At 45.2% G+C, this 20,305-nt stretch overlaps 1 protein-coding gene across 4 annotated transcripts in view; it reads left to right on the top strand.

Moving 5' to 3' along the window:
• Sesn1 (sestrin 1) overlaps positions 1 to 19,967 on the top strand; it is a 93,093-nt gene extending 73,126 nt beyond the window's left edge. For 2 of the 4 annotated variants that reach the window (XM_006256560.4, NM_001414937.1), the window contains exons 2-10: positions 6,104 to 6,169; positions 6,891 to 7,091; positions 8,056 to 8,238; positions 10,168 to 10,410; positions 13,473 to 13,620; positions 15,703 to 15,815; positions 16,591 to 16,781; positions 17,878 to 18,022; positions 18,828 to 19,967. In XM_006256560.4, coding sequence (XP_006256622.1) covers positions 6,104 to 6,169; positions 6,891 to 7,091; positions 8,056 to 8,238; positions 10,168 to 10,410; positions 13,473 to 13,620; positions 15,703 to 15,815; positions 16,591 to 16,781; positions 17,878 to 18,022; positions 18,828 to 18,914 — 1,377 coding nt within the window. In that variant the 3' untranslated portion in view covers positions 18,915 to 19,967. Of the gene's footprint in view, positions 1 to 6,103; positions 6,170 to 6,890; positions 7,092 to 8,055; positions 8,239 to 10,167; positions 10,411 to 13,472; positions 13,621 to 15,702; positions 15,816 to 16,590; positions 16,782 to 17,877 lie in introns of all 4 variants that reach the window. The other 2 variants (XM_063279074.1, XM_063279075.1) reach the window with 1 other exon arrangement.
• Positions 19,968 to 20,305: the final 338 nt, after the last annotated feature.

Genomic DNA, 20,305 nt, shown 5'->3' on the forward strand with positions numbered 1-20,305 from the left:
GAAAGCTTTGTGTAGCTGCATTTCACTTTAATATACTTAGCATGTAAAATAAACTAGGAAATGGTGTATCATGGGAAAACTGGTCACTTTACAGAAGAAGTATTGGCACAGTTCTCTCAAGAAGCTTCCAGGGATGGGGATTTAGCTCAGTGGTAGAGCGCTTGCTTAGCAAGCGCAAGGCCCTGGGTTTGGTCCCCAGCTCCAGGGGGAAATAAAAAAAGCTTCCAGAAATCTCCCCTTCCTCCTCCTCCCCTTCTTCCTCCTCCTCTCCTCCTCTCCCTCCTCCCCTCCCTCCTCCCCTCCCTCCTCCTCTCCTCCTCTCCCTCCTCCTCCTCTCCCTCCTCCCCTCCCTCCTCCCCTCCCTCCTCCTTCCCTCCTCCTCCCCTCCCTCCTCCTCCCCTTCCTCCTCCTCCTCTCCTCTTCTCCCTCCTCCTCCTCTCCTCTTCTCCCTCCTCCTCCTCTCCTCCTCTCCCTCCTCTTCTCCATCTAACCCAGGGCCCTATACATGCTAGGCAGATTCTGTACCCTGAGCCACATCCCCAACCCAGTTGTAGAACTTTGAAGTCAGGAAGTTTTTCTTTTCCTAAACCATTGGTTCATGGAACACACACACACACACACACACACACACACACACACACACACACACGAGTCACACACAGGTGCCCAACTTCCCATGTTTTAAATAGCATAGCAGTGTTAATGATAGAAGAAATTTAGTACATTTTCTGTACTCAAGAAATCTAAATATAAATGTAATTCAAGAAATCTAAATATAAACAACACTTCTAGATCCTTAGTTCTTCTGAAATACTTTGAATGTTAAAAAAGTCCACAAAATGCTAGATAGACAAGTATTCTCCCAGCAGGGGGAGAATGGAATTAGGACTTTTACTTTTTATAAAATGTTTTGCTTACTTAGCATTGTTGAAATATACTTTCTACTTGTGTAAGTTTTAATAAAAACAAGATTGACATCAGTGTTACAAGTTATAGTCTAAAATATCTAGATGGGCTTTTTTAATGGGTCAAGTGGACAAAGAAAAACTGCTTCAAATAGTTTACTTACTTTCATGTAACTTTTCAAGTAGGTAGATTGATAGCTCATAGCAGTTTTTGGTTTGAATTTGTCACCAGTTGTTCATTCTCAAGGGGACGGATGAAGGTCTGAACATAGGCAAAGCACGTGACTAGAAAGTGCTTTGGACCACAAGCGCTGCTCACACAGCGGTACAGTATGTACTGTTTCCTGTGCTGTCACCGCCACTCAGTGTCCGTGTTCGAAGATTAATCGGCAGTGCTGTACGTTGGTGAGGACAGGTTGCTTTGGTGCTGGTGGTGCTCACTGCTTTCAGCTATTGGTGTTGAGGGGTTGGGGAGTCCTGGTTCTCATGTTAGCTTTTCCAGCCTTTCCTTTTTTTTCCACGGAGAGCCTGTGAGGTTTATGCTGATTAACATCTGCATCTGAGTTCAACAAGGCCATTTATTCTTGGCAGGTCTGCCTCCTAGAATCTGACTTGTAAGATTTGCTCAGAGTCTAATTGAATTCTCACAACTACAGAAGGAAAAAATACTTGAAGTAACTTACACAGGAAATTAGAAAATGCATTCAGTTTGACTTGGGCTCTCACACTGATAAAGCATTAAAGACATTGGCTTCTGTTTCATAAAGATTATAAGACACACTCTGTAGCTTTCAGGATCATAAATTCCATGTTCCTCGTTTGTAAATACTAGCACACTTAAAGCAGTACTTGGTCCCAGCATACTATGTCCGCTGCTACTGTTGGTAATTTTTATTACCATTATTAGCTCTATATTTTTTCCTCTTTATATCAGTTAAGGAATAAGCAGAAAGCTAAAAAGCAGTTTGATTCTCAGAACTTTCTGGTGTGTGTATGTGTGTGCGCACACACCCCCTCAAGAGCTTCATAAACTCTTCTGGTACATATGGTGAGGCAGACATGGTACTGTTCCTGCTGTATCTTCCTCCTCATTTCCTGTTACATACCATGGGCAGATGTGGTACTGTTACTGCTGTATCTTCCTCCTCATTTCCTTATTTAACTTAGACATTAGACCTGCCTACTTTAGAGTTTAAATGTTCTGACAGGAATTACAGACTCACTAACAGAAGTCCTAATTTTGGCCCCTGGTCTGTCCTTTTCTCTCAGGAGACAATGCATAGAGATACGTGGCTATGCTTGGCGTCAGCACAGGGCCTTGCACATGCAGGGACAGCTCTCTCTTCTGAGCTGACCGTCACTCCAGTGTGTGCTATGCTTTGGGGCTCTTCCAAGGTGAGGACTTGATGCAAGCTTGAATAAGAACAGGTCCTGTAAGGAAACTATCACCTGTTGGCTTTCTCAGAGGTCAGTCTGTGTGTGCTGGGAAGCTGGATAGAGCCACTCACCGTCCTGTCTGTACCTGATCTGAGGTAAATTGGGGTACAATCTCAGAACTCATCAGGAGTCCCAGATGACTAGCCCTTTGTTTTCTGATTGGCATAAAATTAAGTAGAAAAGTTCGTGGCCCTTCTATCTGTCGTGTACCTAATCCAGTGAGTGACATCTTTTAAGCCCAGCTTCCAAATAAGGAGAGTAAATCCACTTGACTCTAGAATAGAAGTAACTGTGTTTCTCATGATGTCAGTCTTGATCAACCTTTATTGAGGCAGCCTTGACTTTCTTAGTCTGCCTCCCTCCTGCTCTCGCACCTTTGACCTTCCCACCATTCCTCTGCGTTTATGAGGTACACCCCCTCAGCCTCTCAGGTTCTCTGGGAACTGTCAGGTAATGTGAGCTGAAGGAAATTGTTTGACCTGGAACTGGACATGCATAAAATAGTGAAGTGACTGCCCTGGGTGTCAGAGACCCCTTAGCGCTGTCCTATTTTCTTGTTCTCTCCCTGGCTCTGTTAGATGTTTATCAAGGAACCACTGTAAATGCTATCAAGTCCTGTGCTGTGGGCATCTAATCCATGCAAGGGACACTTGTCCTCCCCCCTTTTTAGGATGTTCTTCTTTGTCTTGCTTTTTCTTAACATTTTTAAATATTTTACTCTTGAAGAAAATATATTTAAAGGAATCAGAGACATTTCCTTGGCCATTGAAGAATAGGAGGAAAATAGAAAGTATTATATCAACATGGCCACTAAATGCAGCTAAAGAGCAGACTGGAGTTACAGACAGTTGTGAGCTACCATGTGAGTGCTGGGAAATGAGCCCAGGTCCTTTAGAGGTAAGAGCCCAGATGCTCTTACCACTGACCCAGATCCCTAGCCTGTTGTCTGTTTCTGTTTCTGTCTGTTTGTTTGTTTGTTTTAAACACAGGTTCTTATTTAGCTTTAATATGGCTGACCTGGAATTCACTATGCAGACCAGGCTAGCCTTGAACTCACGGAGTACAGGGATTAAAGACACTGGTCTCCATGCTCTGCAGATTCTATTTTATGAAGCATTCATGACTACCTTATAGGAATTATAAAATTATTTTATAACAATTTGGTATGTAATATATTTAGTATAGAAAGAAGGCCAGGATAATATAATTCAGCCTGTTTGTTTGAAGGTCATATGGGTGTTGATTTGGGGTCATTTAGAGAACCACTACCCAGATGTCTCGTGTTGTGTCTGCACTTCCTTTCTCTGCATCCCCACCACAGCATGGGTCTGCTTTGTCCCTCCCAAGATGGCAGCTTTGGGCTCAGGCTGGACGTTCACAGTCCTCTACTAGTCAGCACTTAGTCGATTATCAGAGACAGCATTGCAGGGACCCCCTTTACATGTGAATACCAAGTCCCTCTGAGGTCCCTCTCATCACCTTTGTAGTTAATGCAGTACAGGGCTTCGTTGCTGCTGCTTTGGGAGACTCACGCATGGGTTCGGTCATTCTCACTTCCTTTTCTTGGAGCTGTCCCTGACCCTTCGCAGTCTGTCAAGTTTTCTGTTCATCTTTGACTCTGTACTCTTCCCTCGTGCAAGTCTGTTGTTATCAGGTTTATCAATCTTCACTTCCTAAATACACATTGTTTAGATAATTTGTAGGATTAAGAAGGGGAAGTGAGCCTCAGCTTTGTACGTTTTCCCAGGGGATGTGAACGTATATATAGTCCGGTCAGAGCTGAGCAGTAGACTAACGGAACAGCTACATTTGTTTCAAGAGGAGCATGCCCTCTTCTGGGACTTATTATACAGTGTTCAAACTTAGACACACGCAGGACAGACTAGTGAAGCGTCACTTCTAAGGAGGATAATGTTACACACTGTCTTCAGTATGAGCGTGGACTAACCTCACTCAGTAAGAAGCTCCCAGTGTCCAGTAAGATTTGACTTAATATCTACAATGAAGTTGATGTATCATGGATTCAGTTGGCAAGAAGCCTACTTTGGATTCTTCCCGTAAAGATTCTCTTACCCAGGGGTAAGGGTAGGGGACAGAACTTGCTATGTGGCTGAGGATGACTCTGAACTTAAAATCCTCCTGCCTCCACATCCCAAGTGCTAGGATTACAGGTATACACTACACAAGCACTCTACCGACTAAGCTACATTCTTAGTCCTGTCTGAGTTTTACAAACGTATTATATTCAAAAGGTTTTCATTTGCTCAGAACAATTTTTTTGAATTCACTCTGTTTCCTCCCAGTTTTTTCTTAAAAGCAAAGCAGCTTGGTTGTGAAGACAGCTCCGTGAGTAAAGCACTAAGCACACAAATATGAGAACCCAGGTTCAAATCCTGAGAACCCGTGTAGAAGCTGGATGCATAGTACAAACAAAAACTCCCCTAGGCCTACAGGAACATGGAAGGGAGATAGAGAAGCCCCCAGAAGCCCAAGGACCAGCTAGCCTGGCACATACAGCGCAAACCCAAGAGACCCTGTTGTCCTCTGACCTCCGCATGAGCTACACAATACATGCTCTTCCACATTCACACACACACACACACACACACGCGCACACACACACACACACAGGCATACACACACACAGGCATGCACACACACAGGCATACATACATAGACACATAGTGCACACACAAAAACAGGAATCAGAGATATCTGGGTTTTATAATGAACTTTCAGAAGCAGTAAGGACAGTAGAAGCAGTGTTTTTACTTTTTCCGTGGTGTCTGTGTGTCTGTCAGAGAATGGCCTGTAGCAGTAGGTGCTCTCCGCTCTCCGTCTGCCGTGTGGGGGCTGGGGCTGGGGCTCGTCATACTGACTGCAGGCTCCGTCTCCATCTCAAGTGTTCCTCTTTGTAAACAAAAGACAGTATTTGTATGTGGCGATTGTATAAATAATAAGAATTAATCTTCAGTTGTAGTTACTTTATTGTAGTTTACACCTTGACGTGATAATGGATTGATTGCCCTCAAAAGTTTTATCATGGTTATTTGATATTATGTCAAGAGCACTGTATAGGGCAGGAAGTCCTAACAGCAGGCTCTCTGTTCCTGTTAATGTGCTGCTCTGTCAGTATGTGTGGGAGACTTGTAGATCGTGTCAAAAGGTAGAGCATTAACAAGGTCGTAAACAGGCATAGACTTGGTTTTCCTGAAGTGTTTTCACTCAGCCACAGAGAGCCTGCCCCACTGGAGTCGGCCTGACTCGTGTGGATTCAGCCATCTTTTCACTTGTCACGGCGCCCCTGCTTACTTGGAGGTGTTTATCAATACAGCAGTGGTGTCTGAAGTAATGAGGTTTTGAGATGTCTATACAGAGGTATTGTCATTTTTATTCCTGACAAGGAGTGATGCTTTTGTTGAGTTTTAGATGAACAAGCACACTGGTCTTGTTTTTATCACTGACAGCCCACGGGGTTGGCTGCTGTGTGCTGAACTTTCTGTTCCAGACTCTCTGCCAAGAGCTTTATGCAAAACTCTGGTTTTAGTGAAACAGGTTTTATTGTTTTTAGTCAGACATCTTAGAAGGTGTTAGCTGTGTGGTGCAAACAGCGGAGCTGGTGTGTGTATATATAGCCATGAGGACAAATGACCACAGCAAGCCCGGCTCCCCTCAGCTGGATGTCTTTCCTCTTGCTCCTTTAGCCTCTGTTTGTGCTGTTTACTGCTGGAGGTCTGAGATGGTGTAATTTTCTTTTCTAGGAACTTGGAATCAGAATCCCTCGGCCACTAGGACACGGACCAAGCAGGTTCATCCCAGAGAAGGAGGTATGCTGTTTTGAAAGTACATGGTGAACTGCCTGCTTTTAAGGAAACATTTTCATGACCCACATCTTGGCATCTGATTGAGTGCTGGTCAACAACATGTTTTACACAGTTATTTGGAGTTAGTCATGCTTTGGCAGTGAGCTAATGGGTTAGGAAGTTGCCATAGCCACATTGATTTCTAGGATTTCATGATGCACTTTAAGCCCGGCATTTAACCGAGTCAAACTGAGACTTGTTTTTGACCTGCCCTCCACCAGCTCATATTTAGATCTTGCTTAGGTCTGCTCGGAGGCAGAGGGACTCAGCCTTGTCAGTACGAGTGCTGCACCAGACTTTAATGCCGCACATGTAGAAGCATCTGTGATTCATTGTCAGAAGTCTTTGCTATTAATTGTGATTGTCTTTTCATTAAGTGAGAATCGTGTTGTAAGGAGAGGCTTTATGTGTGCTGGCAAGTCTGGGTATTTAACAGTCTAAATCTGCTTCTTGGTCTGCATTCTTGTCGAGTGCGTGTGCAGGCAGCCGACCTAGACTCTGAAGCTCAGTTCAGCCTTTGTTGTTTATCTCCCACCGTCTAACAGGACTCTTCTTCAGTTATGCTACACGTTTAGTTTCCTAACTCTGAGTGAAATGTGATCTCCTGAACGGCACAGCGTGGCACAGCACGTTTCCTTCTCTCCACTTCGCAGTGTATGTGACCGTAGCTCTCCTCTCTCCACAGATGCTGCAGGTGGGCAGCGAGGACGCACAGATGCACACTCTGTTTGCCGACTCTTTCGCTGCTTTGGGTCGTTTGGATAACATTACACTAGTGATGGTTTTTCATCCACAATATCTAGAAAGTTTCTTAAAGACACAACACTACCTACTGCAGATGGACGGGCCGTTGCCCCTCCATTATCGCCACTACATTGGCATCATGGTTCGTAAACTTCCTATGACATTCTTTTCCCTGTGGTTTTTTTTTTTTTTAATTTTATTTCTTTAAGAGGATTAATGCTTTTGACACAAGAATAAATACTTATATTACTTATTGTCTGACTTGTAATCATATTCTGACTTGTAATAGCATATAATCAGATAGCTTCTATTTTTCCTGGCTTTAAATCACTTTGCCATCAAGTATAATCAAAAAAGACCACTACAAGTAGTTTTATACACTAAGAACTATTTCTTTAAAAAATTGTAGTGCATGTGTGTGAATGTGTGTGTGTGTGTGCGTGTGTGTGTGTGTGTGTGTGCGCATGTGCGTGTATCAGAGACAACTTGAAGGAGCTGGTTCTCTCCTTCACTGTGGGATTAAACTCAGGTTGTCAAAAATGGCGGCAGGTGCCTTTCCCCACTGAGCCCTCATGCCACACCAGAGCCACCCTGTCTTAGAGGTTAAGGTAGAATGTAAGATGTGAGAGCCCCCTCCCTCCCTCCCTCCCTCCCTCTTTCATTCCCTCCCTCCCTCTCCCCATTACCCTCCCCCCTTCCCCAGTGAAAGGTTTTTGTGGCCTAGATAGGCCCCGGGCCTGCTATATATCTGTGTGTGACCATGAGTTTCTGGTCCTCCTGCCTCTGCCTCCCAAATACGAACATTTGTGTTGACATACCGGCTTAATTGAAACGCTTCTTAGTCTGAGCGTCTTCTGAAAGCCGGCATAGAGGCAGCATTTCTAAGGTTTATTTTTTTTTTAAGCAGTATTTTGTTCCTGAAAATTTTCTGAGATGTTTTCTGTGTTTTATTGGATTTTTAAAATTTCTAAATAAGATGTGTTTTTCTGTAGTCTGGAAAACTTAAACTGAATAACCAAAAAATATATGTTGTTTGTTGTAAAGAAAACAGATTCGTCACACTTGAAACTTAACACAACTGCACTGTCTTTTTATTTCCTGTGAAGGCGGCAGCCAGGCATCAGTGTTCCTACCTGGTGAATCTACACGTCAGTGACTTTCTTCATGTTGGTGGGGACCCCAAGTGGCTCAATGGTTTAGAGAATGCTCCTCAGAAACTGCAGAATTTAGGAGAACTTAACAAAGTGTTAGCCCACAGGCCTTGGCTAATCACCAAAGAACACATCGAGGTGCGTATGCCCAGTGTCACAGTGTTAAAGGGACAGTGATTGTCACAACACTCAGGGTCTGTGCAGAACTGGACAGAAGGCTGGGTGCAGCTCAGCTGGTGCAGTCTGGCCAAAGCCATGGCCTCGTCCCCGCTGCAGAGACTGGGCTCACTGGGATAAGCCTCTAATGCCCTGGATGGGTGGGTGGGTGGGTGGGTGGAAAAAAAGGAAGGAAGGAGAGAAAGAGGGAAGGAAGGAGAGAAAGAGGAAGGAAAGAGAAGGGATCCAAGGTTCAAGGTTATGGTCAGCTGCACAGCAAGTTTGAAGCTGGCCTTGGATGGCCTGAGTGTCAAAAAATGAAAAGGAAGAGAAAGAAAGGGAAGTCTCAGAAAATCCCCAGACACACATCTCCGTGCTGTTATCATCTGGACTTTGTGTGGTACATTGACTTGTAAGTAACGAGCCAGTGTTGATGACACTGCTGTTGACTGAAGTCCACAGTGTTCTTTATGAGTATATGACAACATGTTGTTACTACTGTGCAGTGCAGAGCACTAAGTATCCACTGTGCTGCACTTTCCCTGAGCCCCACCACTGCTGGTCTCTAATCATAGCTGCAGCGCATCATTTCCAGAATGTTAGAGCGTTGGTACGGGGGGCCGGCCGTGCACACTGGCTCTCATTTAGCGATGTGGGTATGAGATTATTGACTTTTACTTATGTATATTTTGTTTTCAGAGAAGGTCCAGTGCTTTATTATTTTCTTGTTTGTGTTTTCAGAGAGGGTCTTGCTATGTCAAAGGCTGGCTTGGAACTTGCCATGTACTCAAGGCTGGCCTTGAACTTTTGATCTCCTGCCTCGCCCTCTTAAGAATTACAGATCTGAGCCACCTCTTTCTGGTTCTTATCTTTTTAAATGATTTCATAGATCATTTATTTTTACTGCTCTATGACACTCCCATTCATCTACTTAATGGGCCTCCTGGTTAGTTCCAACTTTGATCAGACATGAATAAATTTTTTTGATTCAAATATAAATGTTTGGATAGACAGAAGTTCTCAGCTTACTTAGGTAAATAACTAGGTGTGTGACTGCTGGATTGCACAGTAAGTCAGTGTGCTGTGTAAGGCAGAAACTCTTCCAAGTGCAGCCCCTGTGGTGTGAGTCCTGCATCTCTGCCCCTGTAGTCAGGGTTTCAGGGCTCAGCTCTCGTAGGCCTGAGTGCATCTCATGTGTAGGCGACATCTTAAACTAGTTCCTTCTGACTCTGGAGGTCAAACCAATTCTCTCTGAAAATGTGCACCATCTGACGGAAACCCTTACAATCCTTTTTGGTCTTGTCCGTGGGCTATGGGACGATTTACACACCGTTACGTAGTGGAAGGAACGGTCGAGAAGCTGTAGAGCTTGGCTGTGATTACGCAGTGCCTATCAGATCGTCAAGGACAAGCAAGACATAAAATAGACAAGTGACATAGCACTGGGACCCAGGATCTCACAAACTGAGGGATCCATGCGTAGCTGCTTAACTCGGATCCAGGACCTAAGAATCTTCAGAATGATTGTTCAAGCCATCGTCTTAAAAGTTCCTGTAAGAGGCCTGGTCAGTCCAAAGCAGGCATTTGCAACCCTGGTGCTCACTCTACCCTGACTCCTTACTGTCCCGCTGGTGAGAGGGGGCCATCCAGTAGCCAGCATCTGAGACACAGCCAAGGACTGTAAGCAAGACAGAATTATTGTTAAATCAATTATCTGAGATCGAAATGACAGTGCATTCAAGTTAAGCCTATATTTCTAGATATTAAAATCTAACAAGTTACAGTTTTATGTATTTTAAATTGTAATCTTAGCCCGGCTTTGTCAAGTGCTGTTTTCAGTCATCTTGAAAGCACTGAAATGAAGTTTATAGCCAGCACATCTCAGATTAAAAAGCCGTTTTCACCCACCAGGGGCTGCTGAAGGCTGAGGAGCACAGCTGGTCTCTTGCGGAGCTGGTCCACGCTGTGGTTCTGCTCACACACTACCACTCTCTTGCCTCCTTCACATTTGGCTGTGGAATTAGTCCAGAGATCCACTGTGACGGTGGCCACACCTTCAGACCTCCTTCTGTCAGTAACTACTGCATCTGCGACATTACGAATGGCAACCACAGTGTGGAGGAGACGCCAGTCCCCTCAGCAGGAAGTGCCTTGGTGAGTGTCTGACGTGCTGTGAACTAGGAAGACCTTATGGTTACTACAGCTGCGTGTCTAGCCTGCGAGAGCCTGCCAGTCTACAGAGATGTTAGATCTCCTCTAAGGATGAATTTATTTCTACCTCCAATGCCCATCCCAGTCTAGATACTAAGGGGCAAACAAAACTGTGGGCCCTTCTAGGACGTCCCCTTCTGTCATTTCAGGTCTGTGAGACAAACAGGACCAGCGAATACTGAGTGTCCACAGCTGGGATAAGGGAAGGCTTAAAATAGTGACCCCAATAGAGGAGGTCTCCTGCCAGCAGCAGCAACAGTGTTCTTTCCTCCTCCTCCTCTTGTTCTTCCTCCTCTTCCTCCTCCCCTTCCTCCTCCTCCTCTTGTTCTTCCTCCTCTTCTTCCTCCTCCTCCTCCTCGTCTTCCTCTTCCTCTTCAGCAAAAGGCTGGCTTTTTAATTGTTTGGCTTTTAGAAAATTTAATCAACTTTGATCTAATTTTCCCTTGTTTTATGTTTAATTTTGTACAAACACAGACTGTAAACGCTGCCAGCTGAGTTCATTTGTTAAAACACGGTGACATCTTGAAGGGGAATGGTCTCCATAGGCTCATATACTTGCCTGTTTGGTTCCTAGATGATGGAGCTGTTTGGGAAGGAAGGGGGCTGTGGCCTTGTTGGCAGGAAGTATGTTATGAGGATGGGCTTGGAGGTTTCAAAAGGCTACAGCATTCCCAGCAGCTCAAACATCACTGTCAGGATTGAGCACAGCTCTGTTCTGACGTCCCAGGGCTAACCACGAGGCTGCACGTGGTTACGAATTATTCACAGAAGTGTGGCGGAGAGTGAGTGTCAACAGCTAGAATACTGAGAGCTGGCCTCTCGTCTTCACTGGTCCTAGCACTCGGCTGATGTCGAGTTTCCAGATGATCTTGGTTGTGTTCTATGAAGAGACAAGAGTTCTATTTTCTAATTTATCAGCTCCCTATCTATACCCAGATTTTAATTTGCACATTATAGAAAGTATATAGTTTTCACTGATGACACTGGGCAGTAAGCTGAAAGAAGGTTTACAGTTTATACCTCTCAACACCTGCGAGTGGGACCTGTGAGTGTAGAATGGGCTGGCCTTGAGTTCACAGAAATCCAACTGCCTCTGCCTCCTTAGATCTGGGATTAAAGACCTTGCACCAGGCTGGAGAGGTGGCTCAGAGGTTAAGAGCACTGACTGCTCTTCCAGAGGTCCTGAGTTCAATTCCCAGCAGCCACTACACCCATCTTAGAAGGTTGCAGATTTGGAGCCAGCCAATGTTACATATCATATTCAGGGCTTTATAGGTACTGAGACTTTCTCGGATAATAACAGAGGAGGAGGGGGTGGTGGTGGTGGTGGTCTTTGTCATCGTCTAATCTTTTTTTAAACCATTCCAACTTTTGCAGATTACTTAAGTAGCAAAAGAAACATGCTTTGTTTTTCCTTTCCCTTTAAAAAGCTTGAATATAATTTACCAAGAATTATCTTTCCTAAAACAAGTAAATGTGAGCATCTTACCTTAGCGAGTTAGTTGGTGAGCAAGACACATGGACGGATGGATGAAAAGTCTGGTGCCCCTGTAACCCCGACACTGGGGTGGTAAAGGCAGGAGCATCAGGAATCCAAGGACAGCCTGACCTATGTGTAGGAACTTAGGGCCGCCCTCAGCTCCGTGAGGCTTTAGTAATCAGTAAAGTCAGTGAGTGCTGCAGTGCTCCTTCCCAGCTCCTGGCTTGGGGTGGCTTTGACTGTGTTTTAGGCCGTAGAGAACTGTGTGTCAGAAGACTCTCAGGTGCAACTGAGAGACACTTCCTGTCATAGATCACTAGAGAAAGGGCACCGTGTGGGATACTTTGCCAGGATTTCTACCATATCCTATAAAATATAAAATGTCTTAATTCAGAATTACTTCGATAGTCATTGTACAACAGATTTATTTGTTCTAGTAAATTAAGCAGGCCCTCGCCTTTGGAGATTTTTTTCTGGGGGAGGCAGGCTCTGTTCAGGATCACGTAAACATTACAGCTTGTGTTTGGTGCACTAAAGGGAGTGCTGTGAGGAGGGCTGGGAATGGGGGGAGGTGTTGCGCTCAGCGAGTCAGCTGACACCTGAAGGGCCATGAACGGAGGTCAGGAAGCAGTGGGAGATTTGAGGGCTTAGCATTCATGGGTGTTGGTAGAGTGCTTGCTTCTCATGCACAGATGCACACTGTTACCTCAGTGCTCAGGAGATGAGTCTAAAGCAGGGGGCATCCTCAGCTTCACTACCCAGCTAGAGGCCAGCCTGATCTACACGAGACCCTCTATCTCAGACAGACAGACAGACAGACAGACAGACAGACAGACAGACAGACAGACAGAAGGAATATTCTCAGCAAAAGAAATGAAATTCATGAGGGAAAAGCAATACTTTTGTATTTGAACATTTATATTTGGAACTTTAAGCCTTCTTTCATGAAGTGTGTCTTCCATAGATTCGATCTGGATTTAGAATGAGGATACAGTTGTGAGTTAGGAGTGTGACTCATCCCTTCCTCTCTGCCCCTGTGCCAGCCCCACCCTTCTAGGGAAGACCCTGTAGCCAGCCCAGCCATCTGAGGCCACGTCTCAGTTTTAATTGGTAAACTGTATAAATAGAACAATTACTATTTTAAGAATGGTAGACGTGTTGACAGTTTATAATCTGTACTTAACCTGAGCAAGTAGAAGATGAATTTTAAATACTCAATTTTCAATTCTGTTTTAAATTGACTGTGTTAAGTTTTAATTTTAAAATAGAGTAATAGTTACTATGTTGTTATTTTATAAGATTAGAAAGCATTATAACTTGTCGAAATACTTTTCTCATATCTTAAATTTTAAATATCTTTACCCAACAGGCTAAAACAATCACACTTATTATTATACATTAATAATATATGAAAGTGTTTTTACTATATTCTAGTAAGATATAGTTTCTAATGAGACAGACTTAGTAAAATTCCTAAATTTCATTCTGTGGCTGCCATATGTAAAATACAGTGTTCTCTCTTCAGGTGAGTGACTCCTTCTTTGAGGTCGAAGCCCTCATGGAAAAGATGAAGCAGTTACAGGAGTGCCGGGAGGAGGAGGAGGCCAGCCAGGAGGAGATGGCCTCGAGGTTTGAAATGGAGAAGAGAGATAGCATGTTTGTCTTCTCTTCAGGTAAGAACCACCAGAATGTGGTCCATAGTTTCTCTTACAAGCCCAACTTCTTTACTGGAGAATTTCAATACGTTTTTAAAAGCAGGCCTAACGGTGTGTCCTGTCAGGAAGGTGAGCCCCTCAGGCTCTCCTCCTCACAGAGTCTTATGGAAGGCCACTGAGAAGGAAGAGGCAGGACATGCGGATAGCAAGTTTTTTTAATACACTAGCTCTCTCCTTCTTCCTTGTGTTTTAAATGTTATTATTGGAAATGGATTGGCAGGATGCGTGTGCCACAGCATGTGTGTGGAGGTCAAAGGACAACTGTCTCTCCTCCCCGAGTGGGTCCCTCAAAGTAAACTCTGAGGTGTCGGGCTTGATGCCTTCTCCCAGTGTATACATTAGGGTAGTGTATAGAGTAGGGCAGTGTATAGAGTAGGATAGTGTATAGAGTAGGGCAGTGTATAGAGTAGGGCAGTGTATAGAGTAGGGCAGTGTATAGAGTAGGGCAGTGTATAGATTAGAGTAGTGTATAGATTAGGGTAGTGTATAGATTAGGGCAGTGTATAGATTAGGGTAGTGTATAGAGTAGGGTAGTGTATAGAGTAGGGCAGTGTATAGAGTAGGGCAGTGTATAGAGTAGGGCAGTGTATAGAGTAGGGCAGTGTATAGAGTAGGGCAGTGTATAGAGTAGGGCAGTGTATAGAGGAGGGCAGTGTATAGAGTAGGGTAGTGTATAGATTAAGGCAGTGTATAGAGTAGGACAGTGTATAGAGTAGGGCAGTGTATAGAGTAGGGTAGTGTATAGAGTAGGGCAGTGTATAGAGTAGGGTAGTGTATAGAGGAGGGCAGTGTATAGAGTAGGGCAGTGTATAGAGTAGGGCAGTGTATAGAGTAGGGTAGTGTATAGATTAGGGTAGTGTATAGAGTAGGATAGTGTATAGAGTAGGGCAGTGTATAGAGTAGGGTAGTGTATAGATTAGGGTAGTGTATAGAGTAGGATAGTGTATAGAGTAGGGCAGTGTATAGAGTAGGGTAGTGTATAGATTAGGGCAGTGTATAGAGTAGGGCAGTGTATAGAGGAGGGCAGTGTATAGAGTAGGGTAGTGTATAGAGGAGGGCAGTGTATAGAGTAGGGCAGTGTATAGAGTAGGGCAGTGTATAGAGTAGGGTAGTGTATAGATTAGGGTAGTGTATAGAGTAGGATAGTGTATAGAGTAGGGCAGTGTATAGAGTAGGGTAGTGTATAGATTAGGGCAGTGTATAGAGTAGGGTAGTGTATAGAGTAGGATAGTGTATAGAGTAGGATAGTGTATAGAGTAGGATAGTGTATAGATTAGGGCAGTGTATAGAGTAGGGCAGTGTATAGAGTAGGGCAGTGTATAGAGTAGGGTAGTGTATAGAGTAGGGCAGTGTATAGAGTAGGGCAGTGTATAGAGTAGGGCAGTGTATAGAGTAGGACAGTGTATAGAGTAGGGTAGTGTATAGAGTAGGGCAGTGTATAGAGTAGGGCAGTGTATAGAGTAGGGCAGTGTATAGAGTAGGGCAGTGTATAGATTAGGGCAGTGTATAGAGTAGGGCAGTGTATAGAGTAGGGCAGTGTATAGAGTAGGGTAGTGTATAGATTAGGGCAGTGTATAGAGTAGGGTAGTGTATAGAGTAGGGTAGAATGATGGAGGGAGAGAGTCAAAGAAGAAAGGAGAGCAGGATTTTGTAAACGTTCACTTTGTCACAGAGTTGCGTTCACTATGGTGTGTTTTGCAATAAGCACACTGTGTTTGGGTTAAGACTTTATTGTGGAGTGGGGTGTCATTAGTAGACTTCCCAGCACACACAAAGCCCGGGGTTCCTCCCTGACACCACATAAGCTAGGCATGGTGACACACGCCTGTAATCCCAGCACTCGGAAGGAAGATGGAAGGCACAAGATGAGAAAGTTGGAGCTCCCCCTTAGCCGCATAACCAGGTCAAGGCCGATCTGGGGTACAAGAAATGACAGCAGAGACTGTTCCGGTCCATGTCTGTTATTTCAGGTCAAAAATGCTTTACCTTGTATTTCTTTTTCCTGGATTTAAAGGACTTTTTTTTTCCCAATCATTTCAGATGATGATGAAGTTACACCAGCGAGAGATGTGTCTCGGCACTTTGAGGACACTAGTTATGGCTACAAGGATTTCTCCAGGCATGGGATGCATGTTCCAACATTTCGTGTCCAGGTAAAATTGTAGCGTGTATAGCACAGTGGCTTAGAAACCTCTCACTGATGTGTGTGAGAAGAGGCCACAGGGACTTGAGAACCATGTCCAGGGCTCAGCAAACGGCTTCTCCAGAACAGCAGCTCCCTCCTCTAGCCAGAGTCAAAGCTGAGAATTAGTCACGGGCAACATTTACAGACTGTCTGTGTCTTCTGCTCTTAATGTGTAAGCTTTTCAGTTCATCAGAACCATGCTGTAGCTTGACACGTGTTACACTTACTGTTCATGTCTCCATTTACTGGGAGAGGACGGGGCGGGTGAGTGAGGGGTGCATTGACCTGGATATGTTTTCACTTCTGCTTTGTGACATATTTGTTACATAGGCCAGGATGGTCTCTAACTTTTGGCCCCGCTGCTTCATCTTTCTAAGTTCCAGAACAGTGGGTACCAGCTAGCACAGCTGGTGTGGAAATTCACAAAATTTGAGAGATATTTAAATGTTTACAGTGATGAACACTCGGGGAGGAGCCTCAGTCCGTGTTGCCTCTGGAAGCTCGGTGGAAAGCTGAGAGATGGAAATCTGTGGCTCTCTTGGTCCTTAAACTCAACCAGATTGCCTCCATAACCTCTCTCGTGTTCAGTGTGGAGACTGAGACCGGACTGTGGTGCAGGGAGACTGACGCTCAGAGCCATTGCGGTGACGTAGCTGCTGCTGACCTCAGACACTGCAGCGCTGTGCACAGACAGCTGTTTTGCCCCATTTTAACTTCATAATTCCTCTCTTCCCTGTATTTAGGACTACTGCTGGGAGGACCATGGTTATTCTCTGGTGAATCGTCTTTATCCGGATGTGGGACAGTTAATCGATGAGAAATTTCACATTGCTTACAACCTTACTTACAATACCATGGCAATGCACAAAGATGTTGATACCTCAATGCTGCGACGGGCTATCTGGAACTATATCCACTGCATGTTCGGAATACGGTCAGTCTGCCTTCCTAATGTTTATAAAGACACTCTACACAGAAGCCTCCAGGTGCCTGCAGCGCACACACACACAGCTTACGCTTCACAGACCCACTTTATCACAGCTTGGGCCTCCCTCTTCCTCCCCCCACAGCTAGACAGTGAGGGCAGAGGGAAGGACTTGAAGTAACAACTGACTTGGAGGAGCCAGCAAGCCGAGCTGTCCCCGCACAGTGACAGGAGGCAAGCTTGAGCCATCGGTGCCTGCACTTCAGCCTCTGGCGTGGGTGTAGGACCAGCTTTGCCAAGAGCTCTGTCCCCTTTCCACTGGTCACACAAATCCACACTGTGTGATGAGAAACCCACGATTCAGTGGTCAGAGCACACACTGCAGAATGCAGGCTTCAGCCTCTCCTCAAAGTGACGCCAGCACCCAGCTCTGCACCCATGATTTGCTCCTCATCTGTCCCCAGAAACTCCTCCTACACAAGTAAATTACATTTTCTGGTATACATATATTTATTTAGCACCAGTGCTAAATGCAAACTCTGAATTCCAGCACTGGTCTGCGCTCCTTTCCGAGCTGGTTTCAGCGTGGTTACGTGTGTGAGGTTGCGTGTCGGGGGTTGTGTGTGTATGTGAGGTTGTGTGTGTGTGGTTGTGTGTGTGTGGTTGTGAGTGTGAGGTTGTGTGTGTGTGGTTGTGACTGTGAGGTTGTGAGTGTGAGGTTGTGTGTGTGTGGTTGTGAGTGTGAGGTTGTGAGTGTGAGGTTGTGTGTGTGTGGTTGTGAGTGTGAGGTTGTGAGTGTGAGGTTGTGTGTGTGAGGTTGTGAGTGTGAGGTTGTGTATGTGAGGTTGTGTATGTGTGGTTGTGTGGTACCCAGCTCGGCACCTGTGGGACAGTCTGCTCAGGCACTGAGAACTTTTCTTTCCTTCCCAAGTTCTCCCCTTTATGCTTTTCCACCCCAGCCCATTTTAGCCTCACACCACTGTACCATTTCTAACTGTGGGAATAACTGCTCATACAATGAGGAAAGTGTGCATTGACATGTGTGTGCTACGCACAGACCAGAGCCTGTACACTGACAGGAGTCCGCTCCTACATCTCTCAACAGATACGATGACTATGACTACGGGGAGATTAACCAGCTGTTGGATCGTAGCTTTAAAGTTTATATCAAAACTGTCGTGTGCACTCCTGAAAAGGTCACCAAAAGAATGTATGATAGCTTCTGGAGGCAGTTCAAGCACTCTGAGAAGGTGCGTGCTCATGGGCTGTCGTTTGCTCTGTCATGTGCAATCTTGCCTTTTGTTATTGTCCTTCCTGCAAACCCACTCCATCATCAGCGACCTGGAAAACACCATTCCAGCAGCTGTCTCGGGGACCCTAGAGAGAGCAGAGCCAAGAGTAGACGGCCACGCTGGTCTGTCCTCAGAAATACTGGCATCTCTCTCCACCCAAGACCACCATTCTGTAAGAACTTTTAAAAACTGCGTAAGCAGAAATGGTGGAAGCATCTTTCTAGAAATTGATGGTTTGGCAGAGAATTCTAGAAGCCTCACAAAACAGTGCCTAGATTTTTGAGCTATGGCAAATACCCAGGAAGATATGTGGTCAAATACAGTAGAATAAGACATTTATCCCAAAAGAAGTGTGATGCTGTGCTAAAGACGGAAGTCTTCCTAGCACTGGAACATGCGGTTGGCCCTTCAGGGTCCTGGGTCTGCATCCACAGATGGAGCCAAGGACCACAGATATTCACAGTGACCGTGTCTGTGCTGAGTGACCGTGCAGCACTGTCACTCCTCAGACACTGGGACAGCCATCTGCATGGCTCACAGGGCACCGAGTGCTGGGAGGCTGTGCACGGCCATCTGTATAGCTATGTGCTGCTGGTATAAGGGACTCCAACACCCTGGGATTTGCTTATCCAAATAGGATAAATTTATTCACTCATTAGGGGACAAATAACTACCCTCATTTGGGATTTTTTTTTAATTGAATGCACAAAAAGAGAGTGGCGTTGATAACCTGTCCTCACATGATGTTGTATTTTGTACCCAGGTTCATGTTAATCTGCTTCTTATAGAAGCGAGGATGCAAGCGGAGCTCCTGTATGCTCTGAGAGCCATTACCCGGTATATGACCTGATGCCCCTCCTCCACTGAGGATGACCCTGCAGTGAACAGCAAACTTAGTCTCCACGGGGATGGAACCAAGCCCCAGGACCAATGGTAGATAAAAAGAATTCAGAAATGCGTGTGCCATGATTCCTGCTATTTTCCTGTGTCTGCTCTCACTGCTGTCAGCAGTGGGCACTTGGCAGCCTCAGTGTTAGAGCTGTGAAGAAAGGCTGTGGCCACAGTGTCTGCTTTGTGACAGTGTGAGGTGCTGTGAACTTGTTTCAGTACAGCAACTAGTAATTCTCCAGATCCCCTGCTCCGCTGTGACAGGGTGACGGACAGGAGAGTAGAGGCTGGACTTGGGCACCAAGTTCACCCGTAGGGAGCCGAGCGGATTGGAGCTCGGTGCTGCTGTGGCTGAGGACAAGCGCACGGCTGTTCCTGCCAAGCGCTGCTGCCACCTGAGCCCGCACCACACCGTCTTCGTGTGGTTTTCAGTTGAACTCGTGCGCATTTCTTCTTGCATCTAAAAGAGCATAGAATTATTACTCAGCTCAGCGAAGACCGTGTTGGTGGTGACAGTTTGTTTCTTTCATTACAGTTTAAAATTCAGTTGCTGGAGGAAATTACAGTGGCATTCTTAAGATTTCCTCCAAAGAGCAATCTTAAAATAATAGTGTGTTAATTATAAGAAAAACAAGCTATCTTTCGACATGCTGTTTTCCAACATCCTCTCATCCTGGAGGGCAGCTATCTTGTGCGGGATTTTTGTTTCCAGCACCAACAATGTGGTTTCCAGTGTTGCTGCAAACTGACGCCCAGGGAGTGCCGGGTGCATTCTGCCCCGTGCTCCTGCTGACCTCGTGACCCTGACTTTGAAGGTATACAGCTCCTTAAAGAATAAAGCTGGAAAATGTTTTATTGAAGTTATCGGATTTGTATCTTGATTTACAGAAATGCTAACCTTGAGATGCAAACAGGTTTGGGGTAAATGAGCTAAGCGCTTTGTACTCTGGGACAGTAACTGCTTTTGGAATCTGTCAGTATTATTGGTATTTTTCAATAAAGAATAATTTCCACAGTTTGCTTTATTAATTTCATAGGTCATACTTTAGCTTCACAGTTAGTACCGGAATCTGAGTTTGAGTTCTGAACCATGGAGATTCCCACACACACTAGTCAGAGGAGTGCTGATATGAACGGCAAAGAAGCCTGCTGGTTTCAGAAGCAGTGCAGGAGGAGGGAACTGTGGCACCCGTCTTCAAGGCTCTTGAGAGTCCATGGTGTGTGGAACCCCATAGATAGCTTATCAAGGGAGAAAAGGCTTCCTTGGCTCGTGATTCTGGAGCCTGGGAAGACTAAGACTGGATAGCCATGTCTGGTCAGAGCCACAAGCTACTTCAGCTCATAATGAAGCAA

Source organism: Rattus norvegicus, chromosome 20, assembly GCF_036323735.1.
Source record: "Rattus norvegicus strain BN/NHsdMcwi chromosome 20, GRCr8, whole genome shotgun sequence".
Taxonomy (NCBI): Eukaryota; Metazoa; Chordata; class Mammalia; order Rodentia; family Muridae; genus Rattus; species Rattus norvegicus.